The sequence below is a fragment of the Lycium ferocissimum genome, chromosome 2, assembly GCF_029784015.1.
Source record: "Lycium ferocissimum isolate CSIRO_LF1 chromosome 2, AGI_CSIRO_Lferr_CH_V1, whole genome shotgun sequence".
Taxonomy (NCBI): Eukaryota; Viridiplantae; Streptophyta; class Magnoliopsida; order Solanales; family Solanaceae; genus Lycium; species Lycium ferocissimum.
Window position 1 is genome coordinate 62,100,671 of NC_081343.1, and position 23,951 is coordinate 62,124,621.

Sequence of the window (23,951 nt, forward strand, 5' to 3'; positions counted from 1 at the left end):
AGAGCTTAAAAGCCAATAAACACTTAAAATAAGTCAATCCAAACACCCTCTAAGAACTACTATTTTTTTGGATAAGTGAATTGTAAGTATTATATGCATCCAAGATTAGTGATAGTATGTGCAGAGATACAAAGAAACTAATGCCGTTAAATGACAAGAAGATCGTACATGCGGGATTTGCAATAATATAGACTAGTTTTTTTGGGATAGATGCTAATTCAACCTTTTCCTAAATAGAGCTGCCCACCCAATTCCCTCTGGAGACTGGGTAGAGTGGACAAGTGGGTAAGAGCACTAATATATGGGTGGAGCATATGACAAATTGAGAACAGCAAACATTTAATTATGGCCATATATCGTGAATTTTATCGAAATAATACAGGCATAATAATAGTGAGCCTATATAGACCATTTTGTTTTGGTTTGGCCTATACTCTATGATGCGACAAAATAGGAGACGAGGCGAAAGAAAGAAGCTCTTTTACGTACCATGAGAGCATTAGCGTCATGTGTAAAATGCAATAACAAGTCCTTGCTATGTCACTGTACTTGTTCTGTACAGTTTGGGGAAACCACTCAAAAAAGTATGTCAAACACCCAAGAATAGTCCATCATTTGCTTCACCAAAGTAAGTCATGACTCTCAAAAAGATGGCAGAAATCACGCACTGGTGGACAAAGCTAAGCTAAGACAACTTGTGTACCCACTTCCGTTTTCAACGAGGTCCCAATCCATTTAGGTACGGTCGGAAACCTATGGGGAACCTAGAAAAACAAGGGTTTGACTTATATACATAATAATACACTGGCAGTTTTAAAAAATATTTACACGCATCATGTCACCAGGTAACTATCTATAATAGGTGGGATTAGTGATCAGGAAAACAAAGCATGTAACTGACTATCACAAGTTTAAAAATAAACAGAAGGTGCAACTGAATTTAACATTAACCCTATGTTTGGATGGTTGTTTCCCGTGGTTCATTAATGTACAATATGGTATGGTACAGTATGGTGTTGTATTGATCGTATTAATGAACACAATGTTTGAATAGACTGTATCGTTTGTTGTGATTTAATAACATTTGTATTGTTTGGTTTGACTGTATGGTACTATATAATAACTTGTAAGTTTACTAAAATACCCTTAACTCTTAATTAGAAATTAATTTATATATATTAATAAAACTCAGGTAAAGAATAAAATAGAAACTTTAAAAAATAAGTAGGTAGTGGGTGGGAGTGGTGTGAGGTGGGTGGGTGGTTGTGGGATGAGAGTGGGGTGGTGGGTAGTAGGGTCGGGGTGAGTGGTTGTGGGGGTGGGGCTGCATGGTGGTGAGGGCTAGTGGGTGGAGTGGTGGAGGAGTGGGTGGTGTGAGGTGGGTGGGGTGAGTTGTTGTAGGGTGGGGTTGGGCAGTGGTGAGGGGTAGTGGGTGGTGGTTGGAGTGGTGGGGTGGGTGGCAGAGGAGTGGGGCAGTTGGGGGGTGGGGGTGGGTGGTAGGGTGGGGGTGGGGTGGGGTGGAGTGGATGGTGGAGGGTGGGGTATAATGGAGAAATAAAATGCATAACCACCGAAAAATCATCAAATTCGTGGTTTAAAAAATTAGGGCTTTTCATGGTTACATAACCATGGAATGAACCATGGGTTTACAACACCATACCATATAATTTTAAGAACAATGAAAACAAACATGATTTCATAAAAAACCATACATTAATGAACCACAGGAAACCACCATTCAAACAGGGGGCAAGTGTAAAGTTAAATCCGGAAAACAAGTGCATGCCCCAGCTCATAATATTTTTTTATATAATTTCAAAGTGTTGAAAGTTACTGCTCAACATGGATACCACTAACTTGGACACAATTTATGGATGTAAAGTTTCTTCTCTAACAAATTCATCTGTAATACTCTCTCCAGTTCAAAAACAGTGTCAACTCAAAGATTTATTTTTTGTTAAAAAAATGTTCACTTATCAAATCAAGAAAAAAAAAAAATCTTATTTTTCCAGATTTATCCTTATTAAGAGTGTTAAGTGACCAAATCTCAATACTTATTTAATTAGGGGTAATTTAATCAAATTACCTATTTTTGCCTTGAAGATAATATTTTCTTAAGGGCACTCTTTTTGAATCCGAGGGAGTATATATCATGTTGGCATCCATAATCCATTTCCAGTCTATAAGTCATTCGTTCAAAATTTAACTTTGCTAAAGGTACTATGCTGCAGTGGAGAGTATTAGAATCCTCTATCATAGTAGCAAGATGACACAAAGAAATGACAGAAAGGGAATGCAGGAAACTCTGGATAAACCCAGATATTCAAAACAAATAACAAGAGGACTCTGACATAATACATGCAGTCAGGAAACAATTTTATTGTACCACAAGATAATCGTTCCAAGTGACAGCCCCACTAAAGTTACACATTGGTTTGACCCTGTCCAAACCGTTACAATCTTTTTAACCCATGGGTCCACCAGTACACAGCCCATGGGCTGAGCCCAGCTGGTTAGAGACAATTGAGGGAGCAACTGCTGTCGACAGTTAGTTCAATGTTTTAAATCATATATGGGATTAGGACAAAAATGGCCATTCGGGTGAAACAATTGACACCTGGTGGCCCAAGAATCTTAAAGGTTATTTTTTAGCCTTTTCAAAATAATTTCATTTGCTAGCCATTTTTCAAGTAATTTCAGTATATGCAGATAAACTGTTTCATTCTTGTATAGAATATGTATCACTATTGTATATGTATATGTATAGAAAATGTGTCATGCGTATAGAAACTGTATCATTTTTATATAGAATATGTATCACTACTATATATGTATGGAAATGATGTATCACACGTATAGAAACTGTATAATTATCGTATAGAATATGTGTAGAAAATATATCATTGTTGTATAATTTGTGCATAATAAATGTATAATCGACATATAATTCTGTTTAACAAATATATAATTAATGTATACTTACTAATTATACATTTTTATATACATCTACAGTAGTGATACATATTCAATACAACAATGATACAATTTTTGAAGGCTCAATATGAATTTTTTTCGTTGATCTTTAGTGGCACCACAAATAGTCCTGTTCTTTTGGCAGCGAACCTTTTAGTGACGTCTTTTCAATATATATATATATATATATTTGCAGTGAATGGGCTAGGCTGCTAGCACTTGAGATTAGTTTGGACAGAACAGCCACCTTGCTGTATTAACCCCAAAAGAGGCCTTTTTTTTTTTTTTTTTTTTTTTTTTCTGGTGGCCTCTCAAAGTCCTTTTCCCATAATAAAAAGGCATTTTCACTTTCCCTAGCTTAAAGTACGTTAATTTCATGAGGATTTGAATTTAAATTATATTACTTAAAAAATTAATCTAATAAATTATATTTACTTAAAAAGTTAGTCTAATCCAATTTAGTAATGAAAATTGTAAAATTGACTCGAAAACAAAGAGTTAAATGCATTCGAACCTCTAGTATTCAAGTATGGTTGCTACTGTCAGTCACGGACGGCCCAAGGCCAAAGCCACTGAGGCAATGGCTTTAGGCCCCCAAATTCTTGGGGTCCCATTATTTATTAAATTTTATGCTAATGTGTTTTAAAAATATTGTGACTTATAGTATTTTTATCTACTTTCTAAATATATAAATTGTTTTTCAAAAAACTTAAAAATTGTATGTCTAAATTTATTCACGCTAAAAAACAAAAAAACAAAATTGACACTTGAAATCCAAATTGTCTCACATAAATTGAGACAGAGGGAGTACACAATATTTATAAATTAATAAAAAAAAATATTATTCACATGATTGATTAGCTATATTGTCAATTGAATTTTTTCTAGAATAAATTGATTTTAAAAAATTGTTAACAACTTTGAATTATTCCTGACGATTATAAAACAGTAATTAATGACTTCGCATCTAAACAAACTAGAAAAGTGGACTTTAAATAAAAACATATATAACGATCTTTCTTTTTTCTTAAAAAGAATAGGGCCTCTCTCTGAAATTTGACTTTAGGCCCCAATGTTATTGAGACGCGCCCCGTCGCGTTGATACTGAGTTGCCAACAAATATAGAACTCAGTCCCGCCAGAATGCAGAAATACCACAATCCAAAGCTGATGCCTGGTCACACGGGCAATATCTACATTCGATAAAAGCCAATACTATGTTGTAAATACAAACAAAATGCAACTGGCTTTCTGAATACTAGGAACTTCTCAAATTCCAAATAATAATAATAATAATAATGGAGACGGGTACCAGGAAATGAAGTGAAGAATCCGTGTTGGTCTACAACAACAACAACAAGAAGCCCAGTATAATCCCCACACGCGGTCCGGGAGGGTGGTGGGCAATAACGACCAACCCCACCTTGAAAGGTAGGGCGGCTTTTTTCGAAAGACCCTCGGCTCAAGAGAGGAAGAGAGAGGAAGACAAGAGGAAAACAAGACAAGATAAAAGGTCAGATAGGTCCAAGCATATCGAAAACAATATGATAACACGAATACGAAAAGCGAGAAAGTCATGGTAGAACAGTCCGGAAAGAAAGGAGCATTAACTACTATAAATAAATAAAATAATCCAAGTATAGCGGCCCAACAAATATAAGCAGCAATCAAATGCATAAACCAAAAGGCAATAAACAAATGAGCGAAACTGCAACTACTATAGTGAAAGGGTAAGCCACCTAGCCTTCTATCCTAATCTGAGTCCTCTACAACCTCCTATCTAAGGTCATGTCCCTGTGAAATAAACTCGTGCCATATCCCGTCTAATCACCTCTCCCCAATACTTCTTCAGCCTCCCTTTACCTCTCCTGAAACCATCCATAGCCAACCTCTCACACCTCCGCACTGGAGCATCTGTGTCTCTCCTCTTCACATGCTCAAACCATCTCAGTCTCGCTTCCCTCATCTTGTCCTCCACCGATGCCACTCCCACCTTGTCTCGGATATCTTCATTCCTAATTCTATCCCTCCTAGTGTGTCCACACATCCACCACAGCATTCGCATTTCCACGACTTTCATCTTTTGAATGTGACATTTCTTAACTGGCCAACACTCCGCTCCGTACAATAAAGTCGGTCTAACCACCACTTTGTAGAACTTGCCTTTAAGTTTTGGAGGCACTTTCTTATCACACAAGACCGCAGGCGAGTCTCCATTTCATCCACCCCGCACCAATGCGATGTGAAACATCGTCGTCGATATCCCCATCTCCCCTCGTATAATAGACCCAAGATACTTGAAACTTCCTTTCTTTTGAATGGCCTGGGTACCAAGCCTCACTTCCTCATCAAGAATCCGTGTTGGTCTGACCAACCAAAATGTCACTTTTCACCAATACCATAAAGCACTTTCATATAATGCAAGATCTTAAATTCCTGGAACCATCAAAACATACATCAGCAACAATTATGACACAATGAAACACCACATTCTGACAAAAAGAGCCTAAAATTTTCCATCAGTTGGCAATGGAACCTAGCATCTAACATCTATAGTAGTAGGATCCTTGTGCCCTCATATGCTGGTAAGGCTATTATTCCACATTGATGCTTCTGTATGGAGCTTGATAAGGATTAATGTTCTGGTAAGGCAATTGGGAAGGACTAACCCTAGAGTATCAACCTTGAAGCACTATAATTGTGGTACACTTTGTTGAGCTATAACGGTAAGCACTTTGCTAATCATCGGTGTTATATCCCGTGTTTTTGCACATTCGGGAAATTTGGACACAATTGTGATTTGTAAGAATAAGGCCATGCTTTGACTTTGTGTGGTGTGTATGTTGTTACTTATGGAAAATAGCGACACGAGAACATTGGAGATGGCCTGAGGGCAAAATTGAAATTTTGGAAATTAGTTTCGGGAATTACAAAACGAGATTTCTAATGGATTGGGCTCAAAAAAAAAAAAATGGAGGCCCAAGTCTTGGGGGGGTGGCCGGCCATGGTGTTGGCCCAAGCCCATGAAGATTAGTCATGTGATTAATCACATGACCAATTAGTATAAGATAATGATTTTGCATGTTCATCCATAGAAACTTCAAGAGAAAGTGAGAGAAAAAAAAAAAGAAGAGAAGAGGAGAAAGAAGGCCATTCGGCCGAAACAAAAAGGGAAAAAAAAAATTTTGAGCTTAATCCTTGGTCCAAAAATTCATCTCTTGTTGGATTCCTACTAAGTTCAAGACGCTCTTCAACGTGATATAATTAGTTAAGCGAAAGAACTACGTTGTGGCAAGTGGAACTTTGAAGAAAGAGGTAAGAATTTCATCCCTTTATGTTATGGAAGATACATATATATGTTGTAGTACGTGGGAGTGGAAGAAAAGCATGAAATTTGTGTGTTGTGTGTGTATGTAAGTGTGGCCGTATATGTGTGTGTAAGTGAGTAGTTGTATGTTGTAGGAATGGTGAACTACTTGTATTTAGCTTGTTGTGTGACTATTGTAATGTGTGGAAATGAATGAAAATCATGGAATAGTGAGGTGTGTAGTATGAAACCGTGTGGGTGTGTGTGGAGTGGTGCATGGCCGTGAGCCATGGTGTGGAGAAGAGAAGTGAATTAAATCTTGTTTAGTATGTTAATTGTGTTGTAGAAGTCTTGTGATGAAAATGGAAGGTTAATGGTTCTAGTTGGCATAAGAAAAAAATTGTTGTTAAGTTGTTGTCGGGAAGTATGTGATTATATTATAGTTTATGTATTTATAAAAATAAATTTGTAAGATGCAAATGGTTGTCGTTGTAAATGAAATTGGCGGATAAAAATATGTTGTGGATGTTTTTGTCGAAGGTTGGAAGTTTGGGAGGCATTATGGCTTGGATGGAAAGTTTGTATATTTTGTATGTTTTGTGAATATTTTGTAGAAATGATATGAAGTGTCTCCGAATTATATTTGAATGGCCTTGAATTAGAGAATGAATATGTAAATGTTGATATTAGTTTGAAAAGTGTGAAGTTGAAGTCGAAGTTGTTGCATTATGTAGAAGAGGGACTATTCATGTTATAATGTGTTTGGTATTGAATGTTGATGTTATTGGTGTTGTTGATGATGTTGTTGGGTTGTTTGTTGTTATTCTGAGCCGAGTCATATTCTCGGGGCAGCGAATTTATAGGGGAGGTGCTGCCCAAATTTCTGTAGACAAGAAAGGGCCAAGAATGAATCTCTAGAGGCATATAACTTATGTTTGGTAACTTTGACCAATTGTAGATTCTGAAGCAAACGGGATTTGAGAATAAGCAAGCATAAGGCGCAATCAAGGTATGTAAAGCTTACCTATTCTTTTTATGGCATGTCCTAGACCTACTAAGCCGAAAACGGAACCTTGGGGATAATCCTGCTCCTAGAGATCCGAGTTTGATTTTAGTTACTATTCATTCAGCGCAATTGAATCAAAATGCTTATCTTTGGATATAAGAATGCGTAAACCTTCGTACCTTTCGTAAATGAATCCAAATTGCTCCGAAACTATTACGGATAACCTTATGGAACCTAACGTTGGAAATTTATGTCCGCCGCCTCGACTCGACCCGAGGTGGGCCCGCAAGTTCCGAGACTTCCCTTATTTGATTTGTTTGGCTCATTTTCGTACGATATGAAAAAGAAGTGTTTGCCTATGACGTTAAGGTCCGTTTGAAATGTCCGATAATGATATTTGAAAGTTCGTTACTATGAATGATGCTAAAATTTTTTGAAAATGATCTACGATGTGTTTTGAGAAAAATTGATAATTTAAAAGTCCGCGACTTTTGTATGTTAATTCCGAATAACTCGATACTTGTTTTGAGCCCTCCGAAGTTATTATATATGTATATGAGATCATGTATCCAGTCTTAGAACTTACTTTTGATATGCATATGGTCTCTGCACTACTCCGCTCGTGCCAATTATTATGGTTTCGTTCGCCGCGGTGCCGGGCCGATTTTGTGATCGTGCGCATTACGACATATTCGGCAGTATGATGTGTTACGGTTTCCGAGACCTCGCCATAGGGACGGTTACCGTTTATGGTGTTATGATGTGATATAGCATCTGATCTGTTCTGATGATTTGATGTGTGTGTGACATTGTGATGTGTTCGGAGTTTGTACGGAGATTTGAAAACTTCTGGAGTATGATGTGTTGTGGCACCAGCGTCAGGGGGTGACCACGTTCCTGAGCCCTATGCACGATTTTTGTTTGCATTTTGCATATTTGCATTCCGCACAAGGTTTGGTCTGTTACTTCTGTATTTGTTCTGTATCTTATGACTCCAGTTATGATTTGGATTACTGTACCTCCTGCTTTACATACTCAGTACTTCTTTCGTACTGACCCCCTTTCTTCGGGGGCTGCGTTTCATGCCCGCAGGTACAGACGCTCGGTTGGGCGATCCCGGTTTAGGCTACACATTCGTTTTTTTTTGAGTGCTCCCCCGATCCGGAGCCCACACTTTGGTATATATTTGTTTTGCTATGTATATTCTCGTACATTTGTGATCGTTTGGGTACGGCGGGGCCCTGTCCCGTCATATGTTCGTATATTCTGTTTGTCTGTAGAGGCCTGTAGTCACATTGTGGGTCATGGGTCCGGTCTGCTCGAATGTGATTCTATTTTGTGTCCTTAAGCGGCCCGTATGTTACTATGGCCGATATGGCCCATATGTTTATATGTATGTGTGTGTACCGGGCGATGTGCATTCCGCCGCCGCTGATTTTGATCCGATGATTCCGCACGGCGTCCGCTTAGGACATTCGTTTCTATATTTGTATGACATCCGCTATATGCTATCGGTACGAATAATGTCCGTTAAATCTGAATATGTCCTAACAATGACAACCTGGTTCGTAAGTCCGTTTGGGTGCCTAAGTAGGGCACCGCCACGCCCACCTGGCCGGGTCGTGACAAAAGTGGTATCGGAGCGGTTTGTCCTTGGAGTGTCTACGAGCCGTGTCTCGTAGTCTTGTTTATCGGTGTGTTGTGCACCACATCTATAAACGGAGGCTACGGACATTTAGGATGTTTCCTTTCTTTGGATCTTAGATCGTGCGATAGCCGTGCTATTAAGATGACTCTTTTTCGATCGATTGTTGTATTTTTCGGTGATGCCTCCGAAGAAGGCAACGGGCGCCCCGTGGGCAAGCGGTGCCGAGGAGCACGGAGAGACTAGCCGGGCCCAGAGGGTTACTAGGGCCCGCACCCAGACTATGCCCGATGTTGTGCCCCGGTCAGAGGGTTCTACTATACCACTATCGGAGGGGCCGGGAGCAGCTCCACCATTAGCTCCAGAGGCCCCAGCTCCCCAGCCGGGTACTGAGGACAGGACGCTGAGGGAGGCCGTACAGTTGTTGACGACGATAGTGGCAGGACAAGCTCGCGGACGCGGGCAGAGAGGTAATGATGATGATGACAGGCGTGATAGCCTGAGGGTACGCGACTTCTTGACATGTAGCCCCCCCGAATTTTTTCGGATCTAAGCCCGACGAGGACCCCCATGATTTTATTCGGCAGATGAGACGCGCATTGGGACTGGTCAGGGCTTCAGAGACCGAGTCCGTTGAGTTAGCCTCGCACAGGTTACGGGATATTGCTCTGAATTGGTGGTACGAGGCACAGGAACTGTCCAGGGGTGAGGGTGCTCCCCCAGCTACGTGGGACGAGTTTACGACGCTTCCTCCGCTCACTTTTTACCACCGAGTCGCGACGGGCGAGAGTTGACCGATTTTTGCGTACAAAGCAGAGGGAGGTCGGAGTGTTCGTGAGTATAATTTGGAGTTTGATTCTCGGCCCGATATGCGCCTACTATCGTAGCCGATATGGAGGACGAACGCACCGATATGTGATGGGTCCGGACCGTTACCTCGTCGATAGTTGCATGGCGATGGCGTCGCGGATACGGACATCGCCGGGTTGCGAGCTATGCACAGGGGCATGGAGGATCGGCGTAGGGAAGAGCGATGCCTCAGGTAGGGATTATGATAGGAGGCCGCCCGAGAGGGCCGGATCGGCGGGGTATTCGGAGATTCCCGAGGCGGATGGCCTCGAGCGACGGTCCGCAGGTCCCTTCCACCGTCAGGCTGGTACAGTCCGCCGGCAGACGTTTTGATGACGCAGGTCCGTCTGGGGCCGGCCAGAGTTCCAGAGCTTCGGGTCCTCAGGCGAGTAGAGGTCCCAATCAGACTAGACCACCTATGCCCCAGTGCTCGTATTGTGGGAGATCGCACCCAGGGGAGTGCTACAGGGCGCGCCCGTTTCCCCGCGGCCGCCGTGGCCATATTATGCGAGATTGTCCGTGGGTGGGCGGTTCGGTGGTGCGGCACGGCCCGACGGACCGCCTTTGGTTCGTCATCTACTCCTTCGCCCGCGCCCCTCGGGGGCGAAGTATGCCGGCACACCAACGGGCCGCGGTAGGCCGTGGCGGGGGTCTCGATCTTAGCGGTCCTTCGAACCGCATATATGCTTTGACTAGTCGACAGGACCCAGAGGCACCACCGAACGCGGACCCAGGTATATTATTAATCTTTTCTTGATGAATATGTGTACTGATAGACTTATGTTCCATTATATTACGCGATTTTCTTCTTCTGTGTGTTGGTAAAAGTAAGGTAAAAATCCGAATCAGCAGAATCATTTGAGATAGCCATATATACGGGCAGGAGTCGAATATAGGGAATTTGGATGGCTAAGACGGTAGACCATATAGACAGGAGGTAAACGACCCCTTTAGATCGGAGCGGGACCCGCTATGAGGACTTTCCGAAAAATTTGTTAAGACCCCGATTTGACCTGAAATTACGTGACAAAGGTCGTGTGGGGGAGTGGACGTGCCTATCCCAGCATTAAAACACTAAAATGCTTTAAAGTTTCGAGGTTAAGCGTGCTGGGGCCAGAGCAATTTTGGGATGGGTGACCCCCCTGGGAAGTATGTCAAGAACTTTTCACAAATGTAGATATGGAAACTAAATGAGAACTTGGGGTAACTTAAGTGGAATATGAGTGTGTGGGGTGATTAGAGGTTGAAAAAGGATTACACAGATTAAGACAGACGAGATCGGAGAAAAAGAAGGAAACTTTCATAGGTCCCTGAAGCGTTAGTAAAAGTAGTCTGACTCTGACCGCGATTCTGTACGCTAAATTTCTGCGTCCCTGTTTTCAATAAAGCTCTATCTACTATACTTCTGTACTTCTGAATCTGATCACGTTTCTGTCTAATATGCCTCTGTACGTTCGACTCCGATCACAATTCTGTTCGATATACCTCGATACGTTTGACTCTGATTTTAAATCTGTCCGATAAATCTCTATACGTCTGACTCCGATTATAGATCTGTCTGACATACTTCTATGTGTCTGATTCTGATTACGGATCTGTCCGACATAGTTCAGTACATCTGATTTTGATTATAGGTCAGTCCGATGTGTTTCTGTGCGTTTGGCTCAGATCATGAATCTGTTTGGTATGAGGTATGATTACGTTCCTGTCTGCTACACTTCTGTACTTCTGATCCCGACTAGGTACTCCGAACAACCCTAATATGGTAATATTGGACAAGGATAAGAAGAGTTGGAAAACGAACACCCTTACAAGTACTTTGATCAAAAACAAGTACGGAGCTGGCAAGAGGACCTCCCCGACTTATCATGTTTCCCCACGTGGTTTAACATTCGAGGACGAATGTTCTAAAGGGGGGAGGATGTTATATCCCGTGTTTTTGCACATTCGGAAAATTTGGACACAATTGTGATTTGTAAGAATAAGGCCATGCTTTGACTTTGTGTGTGTGTATGTTGTTACTTATGGAAAATAGCGACACGAGAACATTAGAGATGGCCTGAGGGCAAAATTGGAATTTCGAAAATTAGTTTCGGGAATTACAAAACGAGATTTCTAATGGATTGGGCTCAAAAAAAAAAAAAATGGAGGCCCAAGTCTTGGAGGGTGGCCGGCCATGGTGTTGGCCCAAGCCCATGAAGATTAGTTATGTGATTAATCACATGACCAATTAGTATAAGATAATGATTTTGCATGTTCATCCATAGAAACTTCAAGAGAAAGTGAGAGAAAAAAAAAAAAAAAAAAGAGAGAGAAAGAAGGCCATTCGAGCCGAAACAAAAAGGAAAAAAAAAAAATTTGAGCTTAATCCTTGGTCCAAAAATTCATCTCTTGTTGGATTCCTACTAAGTTCAAGACGCTCTTCAACGTGATATAATTAGTTAAGCGAAAGAACTACGTTGTGGCAAGTGGAACTTTGAAGAAAGAGGTAAGAATTTCATCCCTTTATGTTATGGAAGATACATATATATGTTGTAGTACGTGGGAGTGGAAGAAAAGCATGAAATTTGTGTGTGTGTGTGTGTATGTAAGTGTGTGTATATGTGTGTGTAAGTGAGTAGTTGTATGTTGTGGTATGGTGTAGGAATGGTGAACTACTTGTATTTAGCTTGTTGTGTGACTATTGTAATGTGTGGAAATGAATGAAAATCATGGAATAGTGAGGTGTGTAGTATGAAACCGTGTGGGTGTGTGTGGAGTGGTGCGTGGCCGTGAGCCATGGTGTGGAGAAGAGAAGTGAATTAAATCTTGTTTAGTATGTTAATTGTGTTGTAGAAGTCTTGTGATGAAAATGGAAGGTTAATGGTTCTAGTTGGCATAAGAAAAAAATTGTTGTTAAGTTGTTGTCGGGAAGTATGTGATTATATTATAGTTTATGTATTTATGAAAATAAATTTGTAAGATGCAAGTGGTTGTCGTTGTAAATGAAATTGGAGGATAAAAATATGTTGTGGATGTTTTTGTCGAAGGTTGGAAGTTTGGGAGGCATTATGGCTTGGATGGAAAGTTTGTATATTTTGTATGTTTTGTGAATATTTTGTAGAAATGATATGAAGTGTCTCCGAATTATATTTGAATGGCCTTGAATTAGAGAATGAATATGTAAATGTTGATATTAGTTTGAAAAGTGTGAAGTTGAAGTCGAAGTTGTTGCATTATGTAGAAAGAGGGACTATTCATGTTATAATGTGTTTGGTATTGAATGTTGATGTTATTGGTGTTGTTGATGATGTTGTTGGGTTGTTTGTTGTTATTCTGAGCCGAGTCATATTCTCGGGGCAGCGAATTTATAGGGGAGGTCTCGCCCAAATTTCGTAGACAAGAAAGGGCCAAGAATGAATCTCTAGAGGCATATAACTTATGTTTGGTAACTTTGACCAATTGTAGATTCTGAAGCAAACGGGATTTGAGAATAAGCAAGCATAAGGCGCAATCAAGGTATGTAAAGCTTACCTATTCTTTTTATGGCATGTCCTAGACCTACTAAGCCGAAAACGGAACCTTGGGGATAATCCCGCTCCTAGAGATCCGAGTTTGATTTTAGTTACTATTCATTCAGCGCAATTGAATCAAAATGCTTATCTTTGGATATAAGAATGCGTAAACCTTCGTACCTTTCGTAAATGAATCCAAATTGCTCCGAAACTATTACGGATAACCTTATGGAACCTAACGTTGGAAATTTATGTCCGCCGCCTCGACTCGACTCGAGGTGGGCCCGCAAGTTCCGAGACTTCCTTTATTTGATTTGTTTGGCTCATTTTCGTACAATATGAAAAAGAAGTGTCTGCCTATGATGTTAAGATCCGTTTGAAAGGTCCGATAATGGTATTTGAAAGTTCGTTACTATGAATGATGCTAAAATTTGCTGAAAATGATCTACGATGTGTTTTTGAGAAAAAAATTGATGATTTAAAAGTCCGCGACTTTTGTATGTTAATTCCGAATAACTCGATACTGGTTTCGAGCCCTCCGAAGTTATTACAAATGTATACGAGATCATGTATCCAGTCTTAGAACTTACTTTTGATATGCATATGGTTTCTGCACTACTCCGCTCGTGCCAACTATTATGGTTTCGTTCGCCGGTGCCCGGGCCGATTTTGTGGTCGTGCGCATTACGACATATTCGGCGATTATGATGTATTACGGTTTTAGAGACCTCGCCATAGGGGTACGGTTACCGTTTATGGTGTTATGATGTGATATGGCATCCGATCCGTTCTGATGATTTGATGTGTGTGTGACATTGTGATGTGTTCGGAGTTTGTACGGAGATTTGAAAACTTCTGGAGTATGATGTGTTGTGGCACCAGCGTCAGGGGGTGACCACGTTCCTGAGCCCTATGCACGATTTTTGTTTGCATTTTGCATAATTGCATTCCGCACAAGGTTTGGTCCTTACTTCGTATTTGTTACGCGTATCTTATGACTCCGCAATGATTTGGATTACCGTACCTCCTGCTTTACATACTCAGTACTTCTTTCGTACTGACCCCCTTTCTTCGGGGGCTGCGTTTCATGCCCGGAGGTACAGACGCTCGGTTGGGCGATCCCCCGGTTTAGGCTACACATTCTGTTTTTTTTTAAGTGCTCCCCTCGATCCGGAGCCCACACTTGGTATATATTTGTTTTGCTATGTATATTCTGTACATTTGTGACTGTTTGGGTACGGCGGGGCCCTGTCCCGTCATATGTTCGTATGTTCTTTTTGTCCGTAGAGCCCGTAGTCACATTGTGGGTCATAGGTCCGGTCTCTCGAATGTGATTCTCGTTTTGCGTCCTTAAGCGGCCCGTATGTTACTATGGCCGATATGGCCCATATGTTTATATGTATGTGTGTGTCTGGGCGATGTGCATTCCGCCAGTTTTGATTTTGATCTGATGATTCTGCACGGGCGACCGCTTAGGACAGTATTCGTTTCTATATTTGTATGACATCTGCTATCTGCTATCGGTACGAATAATGTCCGTTAAATCTGAATATGTCCTAACAATGACAATCTGGTTCGTAAGTCCGTTTGGGTGCCTAAGTAGGGCACCAGTCACGGCCCACGGGGCTGGGTCGTGACAATCGGTGCTCCGTCCAGCAGAAGAACCAAATCCCTGAAAAGCATTCTTCTCTATATTTAAATGGCCTGAGGACCCACAAATATCATCAACAAATCCAGACCCATTAGAATGAGGATCCTGGAACCTTGGCCTATTTCCAGCAACCTGAATTTATAATTTATATTTAAGATAATTAGAAATAACTTACCATAGCAAACAAACTAAAATAATTCTGGCGAACACCAGAATAAATGTAAATGTAACAACACGACTAAACCTTAATCTCAACTAAGTGGTATCACCTATATGAATCTTTTACTTCTATTTAGCGGAAGAGAGAATGTCAACTTGAATAATGCAAACATTGGTAAGAATCTAATGCGCCGAAAACCTAAGGGTTCCTCTGCAAGGTTAGTCCACGGAGGATGAGTCGGGTTGCCACATACGGATCGGTACATCTGGAGGTAATGTCGGACATGACCAAACCATCTCAAGTGACATCCTCCGATTTTATCCTCTATGAGTGTTGCTTGCATCTTTTATCGAATGTTGTCATTTTAAATCTTGTCTGATCTTGTATAACGGCACCAAAAACATTATTAGTTTGTCTATAAAAAAGAAACTTCACATGCCGCTCCTCATTTGAGAAATGGAGCATATTTGCTCCATACTAATAAAACTAGTCGTTGTTGTTTCTATTTACACATAAAGAACCATAAAAAGAAGAACAACAATACTAAATGCTATACTTGGTTGGAGCGGGCAGAGAATGGACTGCATAAGGTGCAAAAGATAGGCAAAGAACATTTCCCTTGTTTAGTCAGGAAAATAATAGGAAAGGGAGTGGTACTAGAAGAGGGTATACTACCCCCTCCACATCAATTTTTGCAATATCTCCATAGCTAGACAGAAAGGGGGTTGTCCAACTTTAAAATACTACAAATTGTTCTTTTTCCCTTTTTGAAGATTGAATAAAATGATCAACTGCAATTTACTTCCTCTTTTGGAAAGAAACAAGTTTCATCCCCCCCATACCCTTCATATTCTCCTCTCCTACCTTGAACTAAACATTATGTACAGATTTAGCACTTCTAATATTTGTAGTGTCAGATAACTTGGCAGGGGAAAACCAATTATGTAAGGCTTCTTTTTTCCTTGTTTCGTGCATGTCATCCTTGCGCAGGGGTTTGCTAATGAATAGTTCCAATTTTATTGGATGTCATGGACACGACTTCTATAAGGCTTCTATTGGAAGACGGGAAATAATAGGAGAGAACAAGAAATACGAAAGAATTATCATTAAACTTTTCCAATGTCTAGTCTTGGAAAAGAAGCATTACCTTGATGACATTATACCCTCCTATTCCTAATGCGAACCATAGGAGTTGGTTGGAATCTTCATCTCCTGGGGACTTCTGACGGTTCGGTATCTGGAGTTCATGAAAATGATCACTTTAATGGCAAAACAAAGTTTATTACACAGAAGATGCAAAATCATGAATAGATAATACTTACCTAGTGGAACCTGGAATATCCGGATAACTAGAAGGGCTCGTTTTGGTAGGATATTTAAGAATAGTACTGAATAGTGTGTATTAGTTAAATTTGATTATTAAAATGAACACTTAATTTTGCATCTTTCATTTCCTTTCACCCTCAGAACTATCACTACTCTCCCAGTAAGAAAAAATTTATGACCTAGAAATTTCTATTGGCTGCATCAAAAGATCAATAAGATACTTACTTGAACTAATTCATCAGTGGCCATTGCGCAAGCAGGGAGATGATCGGCAGAAAGAACACGAACGCTAGGCCCAGTCTCACTCCACAATCTCAGAATAACATCGCCTTTTCTTCACAAAAGGCATCCCACCAAATTGTTTGCAACAATGAGACATGTAGTGACTACAATTTCCTCGCAATTCTCATCTGCTGCTCCACCCAAGTCTTCCTCAACAATCCTGCCATGGACCTTCAAAAGAGCATTTTGGGCAGCATAATGTGGCTCCATGCCCTCATTTTCTTCCCTTGTCACTTGATTCTTATTGCATAGTCACTATTGGTTCTTCCAGCCAGCTTTTTAGAAGAACTAGAGATTATTATCATTCTCTCATCTGAACCAGGAATAGAGTCAGCAACTGTGATTTTTGCCTGTGTTTCCATTCTTAGGGATTAATTATGTTACCACCTTTTCCAATTACATTACCAATTTTTTTGATTGACAAAGTATATGATAGACAGTATCTGAAGCTTGAGCATTTTCAGAAGATGGTTCATGGTTAGGGCGATTCCAATTAGCTTTTTTAGTGGCACCCTTTTTCTTGAATTGGGGGTTTGAGAGTTTCTTAACAAAACTTCTTTATTCCGATCCATGACTAGATGGATCGATAAATGGTACAACTAAATGAACCTTCTGTTCCCCTCTTCTAAAAGAACCTTTTATTTCCCTCTTTTAATTTTTTCCTAATAATTAGAGAGAAGCACTCACTCTTACTAGGTCTGGACCTGAAAATGGAATCAAAGAGTAAGTGCATCACATACAAACATAAACTAGAATAATCACGTATTAGGTATGCCCTTATATCCTCCCAAAAGAAAGGAATGTTAAGTTATGAAATTATCCCCTGTTCATACAGAGCAACCCCCCCCCCCTCCCCACCCCAAATTAAAAAAAAAAAAAAGGCAAGGCAGAGGAAAAGAGGGGGGTTCTAAGTTTCAATGCCAGGCACTTTGGGAAGGCAACAATTCAGAATAGTAGATTACGAAAAGTAATATATATACTCTTCTTTGTTGTAGACCAGTTTCAGAGAAGTTATAATTCAGAACCAGTTTGCTGCATTCTTGGCATGAAGTATCATTGAATAATGCACCTCAGAACATGTATATATTGCGGTTCATGCCCTGAGGAAAGAATAAGCAATTAAGCATGCCTTCTTAAAGAACACAATACTGACTTTTCTTTTTCCTTTCTTTCAAGCAAGGTAGGGAGGGCAATAATACGCTTCTTCAAAACGTAAATCAGTCTCATCACTCCCTATGAATAGGGAATCAAAGCAACCTAGGCTACAGATCACTATCAATCAGATCATACTTCAGGAACAAGGGAAGAATGTAAAAACAGATAGCAATACTCCTTTATCCCTAAAAAACAGGGTGCGGAGTATGATTGTCAACATCATTTACTTTTTGTGAATCCAGACATTGATTTGTCAACCATTTTAAAATAAAATTTACATAGTTACAAATTACTAAATAGAATTTTGTATTTAAACATAGTTTATAAAAGAGGAGAGCTTGACTCACCGAATTCCAAGAGATGCATTTTTGAAGGACGGAGGAAGTGTAAAACAATACTGTAGACCAATTTCCAATTTAAACCAAACTTCATTGTTGAAGAGAGCTTTACCTTTGAAAGAGGAAAGTCTGCCTCATAAATTTTGTGAATCCCCGGTGTCCATGGACCGTGACGAGTACCCGATCACTGCTGACCAAGCACCCCTAAACTCATCCTAGTTTTATAGCTGTAATACGTCTTCTCTCTCTTTGCCAAGCCGGTCTACCTTATCTCTCACAATCATTTGGAGTTTCCAATCGTGAGTTTCACACGCTTCTAATTTCCCTCTAGCTATTCTATTCCCTCATTCTTCTCTTATGTCCGAATTTGTAGGACTCTTAATACACTTCCTAGGGGGTCACCCATCCTAGTATTACTCTCACCCCAGCACGCTTAACTTTGAAGTGCTGATGGGATCCGGTGCGTTAGTTATCAGGACCCAACCCGAGGGGCCGTGACTAGTGCCTGAGTTGGACACTCGTATACGAACCTGTTAGAGATAATCAGACTGATACTAAGGACAGTATAGGAATCTGTAAAAGCATACAGTGGACTCAAATGTCATATATCATAATGGACCTGTCTCCTGAGGAGTAACGGTTAACCATACATAACAAAATACGCAAGCCGACAAGGCTGCCACTATACATGGAAATATTCAAAACGAACTACATCTGTATAACTGACTAAACCATATATTTATAACCCACACATGTCTACAGACCTCTAAGAGTATGACAAAGTTTATGTAAAAAGATCTGTACCAAAACAGTTCAAGCTCCGGGACAATGGAGCTCTCTAAGTAGCTAGGCAGAAATCCTAAGCCGGAGGATAACCAAGCTGAGCGTCTGTGCCTGCGGGCATGAAACGCAGCCCCCAAAGAAAGGGGGTCAGTACGAATAGTGTATTGAGTATGTAAGGCATGAAATCAACATATACATAAAATCCTGGAAAACATTTGAGACATGTCAATGAATGGGCAAAATAAATGCATCAGTACAGCTATATCAAAGAAACGCATGTATCCATAGAAATATCCCAACATAGGCCACAGTGTCACCCCCTGTCAACTGTGCCATACATATATAAATCACAACAAGGGCCACAGCGTCACCTCCTGTTAACTGTGCCATACATATACACATCACAAACAAGGCCACAACGTCACCCCCTGTCAAGTGTGCCATACATATACACATCACAAACAAGGCCACAGCGTCACCCCCTGTCAACTGTGCCTTATATATAATGAAGAATGAAAATGAGTGCAGTGCATAATCAAAATGAAATAATAGAACTCTGTAATGTCACAAAATAGCCCTATACATATATTATACTCATGGCGTGCATAGGAGTTCAAATAAAAACTATCGCTTTATCCCACCTTGAAGGAACAATTTATAAGGTGAGATCAACAACAATGAAATAAATCGAGAAAATCATGAAATAGCTTAACATTTTCACATCATCGTTGAAATCATATTTGAGACCTTTAAGCATAAAATCATCCTCAATGTAATCCTCATAAAAAAATTCTCATTTTTAACATCATAAGAAATTTTAAGAGTCATAACTTCTAGCTTTTGAAATCAAGGAGGTTATGGAAACACTTATGGAATCATACCATAGGAATCATGCCTTTAAAAGAAAGGGACGAGCCTTAACATACCTTTCCGGTCGCCTTAACTCTAACTACTGCACGCTTGTCTTTCCAAACTCGTCAATCTATATTTAAGAAAATTAATGCTACTGTTAGGACCGTTATCATACACTTACCTTAAGCCCTTAAATTAATCCCTTTTTAAATTTCGCAAAATTCGGCAAATCTTCCCCCGTTTATATGCCTGCAAAATTTCGAAATTACAATTCAAAAGAACCAACAATAAAAATAACAAGACCAACATCAACCATGTTATTCTCAATACCAAATACTCCATAAAACCTCCCATATAATATTTATCTACATCTCTACCAATAGTATTATTATACAACTATTTAACGGTTCCATCTCTATAAATAAACCAAAATTAACATTAATAATAAGAGATTCATACCTTAATCCTGATAATATCGCTATATCTTCACTTTTTTCACCTTAAACTTGAACCACACGCATCGCTATACGATTCTATACTCGCAATTATACGTTGCCTGGACCGAAATTCGAGAATTATAGCTGATTTAGGCTTGAAATTTGGGTTTGGGAGTTGGGGAGCTTTCTAGAGAAATTTGGAATAATTTGGAAGAGGTTGGGCTGAAAAAGAGGGGGCAAGCCCCTTTTATATTGGTTCAAATTCGGGTCGGGTACTGTAGCAGTACTGTAGCAGGTCAGTTACTGTAGTAGTACTGTAGCACGCGTTTATGTTCTGTCAACCGAACTTGTAATATCCATAATTCTCTACTCCGACGTCCTTTCAATGAGCAGTTTATTGTGTTGGAAATTAGACTCGACGAACTTCATTTTAGGCTTTTGAAACACCTTAAAACACTTGATATGCTAAGAGATATTCTGCCCTCAAGTTGGACCAAAATTTTGACACGAAACTTTACCCATCCTTTCTCCAAGTCATATTACTCCATTTCTTCCGCTCATTTTCTTATAAAACTTTCCGGTATACCTTATATACATCCTTTACTCCTTAAATATACTTAATAATGCTTGCTCCTTATATTCCAAAGTGGTTTTACTTATCCATAACTTAACGTACTTATGTTTCAAATTTGATAAGTGCTTCTTCGAAGATACGGGGTGTAACATTAGTGCTGGTATAATCGCATCCACCCTGCTGCGTGACCTTTATCGCATGACCTAGAACAAGTTGAAGTTCTAACGGATCCCATTAAAATTCCTGTAATGCATCTCCCTCCGGGTTGGAAAGATCCTTTACTTTCCTGACCGAACAAAAGCTAGTTTAGCCTTCGGAACTCTCAATAATAACCATCGATCAACACACGACTGTCTTCCATTCCTAAATTTAAGATTCCTAGTAGGGGCCAAAACATCTTAGTCGCAGTTATCCATAAGTACTTTGGTTATCGGTTCCTTTAAAACTCCCATTTGTCACCTATTAATGATATCCTGCAATAATTGTACACATATAAGAAATTTCAATAAAGGCCAAACCCATCGACGGACACCTGTGATCGTCCACTTCTTTCACTTGAGCACCTAAAGCGTCCCTTGTTCCATTTAGACACTTCAATTGGGGCTAGACTGTGTCATTTAAACACTTTTTGTTGACCTGGCAATTTGGGTGAATTGCACAGCAAATAGGCGCGTGAAGACCTAAAAAAATGCATTTTTTTAATTTTCTTCTTCCTTTTCTCTTTCTTTTCTTCTTCCTTTACTCTTTCTTTTACATCAAAAAACAAAAAAAAAATCATTAGGAAATTACAGAAAAATCTATCAGTGTTGGTCTTGTCTAGTCCACTGCACGAGTTTTGGTTCAACAATTTTAAACCATTGGTGTTTCTTTGAAACTCGACTGGGTGATTGAAAATCTGAAAAAATCTGAACTTGAAGATAAATTATTATCAGCATTGAAAAATATGATTGGAAGTTGATGAGATGGAGTTTCTTGGATCTGGGTTTAAACTTCGAGTAACAATTATTTGGAGCTGAAAACCGTGATCGTTCCTTAATTTGAGCGAAAATTTGAAAGACATTGTTGGAGTCTAAGCTTGAGTTTGAAATTTTGGTTTGGCTTCGATTCTCGCATTTTGGGTTTGTTTGTTGATGTTAGCCGATTCGATGTTTGTAAGCTCGAAATTTTTCAATCACAAACTTCTGAAAATATGAAAGCTACATCGGGTTTGAAGCATTTGTCGGGCAAAAAATTAAATCCGCCATTGTTGGCCGACGGAGCTTCGACTTGAGTATTAGTTTTGGAGTTCTATTGCTTGTCGAATCTGAAAATAAAGTGGAGTTGTGTTTGAACTAACTCGATGCTAAAACCACCTGAAATATTGCTAAAGTTGAACTTGAAAACTCATAGGACTCTATCAAGCTCATAAAGCTTGAAGGTGAAATTTCAAATATTTCGATCATAAATTTTCCCCGCAATAGCCATTCATCCGGGTTTTCGTATTTTCTGGAATTGCTTGCTTGATAAATTAATCATCGTTGAAAATGAAATGAATCAGCAAGGAAAAAAAGATACGGAGGAAGAAGTAGGTTGGGGGAATGGCGGGAGGACGGAGGGAGTTAGATGGGAGGGTGAAAATAGTTTTTTTTTTTTTTTGCTCCTTTTTTTAATTTACTAATTAGTTTTAAAGTTTTGATTAAAAAAAAGTAAATAGTTTTAAAATAATTTTTCTACTCATATTTTATTCTTTAATAATTATTTTTAGTATATATGCCACGTGTCTTCATTTAATTCGCTGTTTTGACACGTTATCGGCGAGTGTATTACACTCACTCTATAAATTTGACTGATAGTACAAAAAGTGTCTCAGTGGAACAGGAAGTGTCAACCTGAAGTGTCTAAATGGAACAAGGGGCACTTTAGGTGCTCAAGTGAAAGAAGTGGACGACCACAAGTGTCTGTCGATGGGTTTGGCCTTCAATAAAAGACCCATATACCTGTAGCCGGCCTGTCCTGCTCTTGGTCTCGAGGGTTGTAAAATGAAGTATTCTCCTCAGCGTCCTCTCGCCATCTACTAGTCTGGCCCTCCTCATCTCCCCCATCCTATCTGAGGGATACGGATATCTCCGGTACCTCGCCATCGACTCGCCAAGATAAAGGGCTAGAATAATCGCAAGAACACCCGCTGCGCGTGCGCTGCCCGACGTAGTGCTCTACCACAGGAGCAGCTGGAGGGGTCAACTCTGGTACAACCTCGGGAACCTCCTCCACCAAGAAATCAGACAACCTCGGACGGTCCGTGTCATAACTATCTTCGAGGGATCCTCCTCCATGGCCGAAACTCGGGGAAATCGTCGCAGTCCTCGCAGGATCCGTTTCGAGGGAATAGCTAAGGCTCCTCCTGCTCGATCCCGGAATCTATGGTCCTGAATCCACTCTGGGGGCCTTCTTGGTACCCCCACTGTCTGAGGCCGATCTCTTCATCTCTACCAATCTGTGCTTACCTACAGAAAAAGAGGGTAAGAAGCGATCTTTCCTAGACGCTGGCTTTATCGTATGATCTAAGATAGAAAGAAAAGGTCATTGATTCCTAAATGCCCTGCAGCCTCCTGTTTATAAGTGTGGCCGGCTTCACACTCATAAACTCGTAGTTGCCATATGCTGAATAACCTGGTGGCCCATTTCTAACTCATATCTGAGCGATAAAGATCTGCTGCAAAATTTATGCAATAAACTCTGTCTCGAAAAACTCATAATTTATACACGTGGATATGTATATATAGGAATACGTGCAACGGATGACAACACAGTCCGACATGGCCACTATATGCGCTGTACGGAAAATAGGAGACCACAAAGCTACATGATATTCCCACTATATACAACTATCTACAGACCTCTATGGAGTCTAACTGTAGAAAGACAGGACAAGGCCCTATCATTCCCACATCTGTACACATCATAAATAGCATACCAAAAGCTGCAGCTCCGAATCATAAATAGCATAAACGTCACAACATAGGCCAGAGCTACAGCTTTTGGTATGCGAGCTATTGCACAGGAGCTGGGTTTACCCTGTACGCACCCGGGGTAGCGGCTACGGGTTCCCATGTGATAAAAAAAATCTTATAGATGTTTTTC

The 23,951-nt window shown here is 40.1% G+C and overlaps 1 protein-coding gene and 1 pseudogene across 1 annotated transcript; both read right to left on the reverse strand.

The window, feature by feature from the left end:
• Nucleotides 1-5,354: 5,354 nt before the first annotated feature.
• On the reverse strand, nucleotides 5,355-17,457 carry LOC132047846 (uncharacterized). The gene is made up of 5 exons (XM_059438825.1): nucleotides 16,636-17,457; nucleotides 16,232-16,321; nucleotides 14,912-15,056; nucleotides 11,481-11,536; nucleotides 5,355-5,408 (listed from the first exon to the last, which is right to left on the reverse strand). Exons 1-5 carry the CDS (start codon nucleotides 16,657-16,659, stop codon nucleotides 5,355-5,357), a joined length of 369 nt encoding a protein of 122 aa, XP_059294808.1. The 5' UTR covers nucleotides 16,660-17,457.
• Nucleotides 16,029-16,123, reverse strand: LOC132048455 (U6 spliceosomal RNA; annotated as a pseudogene).
• Nucleotides 17,458-23,951: the final 6,494 nt, after the last annotated feature.

Coding starts and splice junctions, on each gene's coding strand:
- LOC132047846 (XM_059438825.1), bottom strand. CDS start 16,659: ATGGCCACTGATGAATTAGTTCAA. Junction 16,322..16,635: donor CCACTGATGAATTAGTTCAA/GTAAGTATCTTA, acceptor CATGAACTCCAG/ATACCGAACCGTCAGAAGTC. Junction 15,057..16,231: donor GAGGGTATAATGTCATCAAG/GTAATGCTTCTT, acceptor TTATAAATTCAG/GTTGCTGGAAATAGGCCAAG.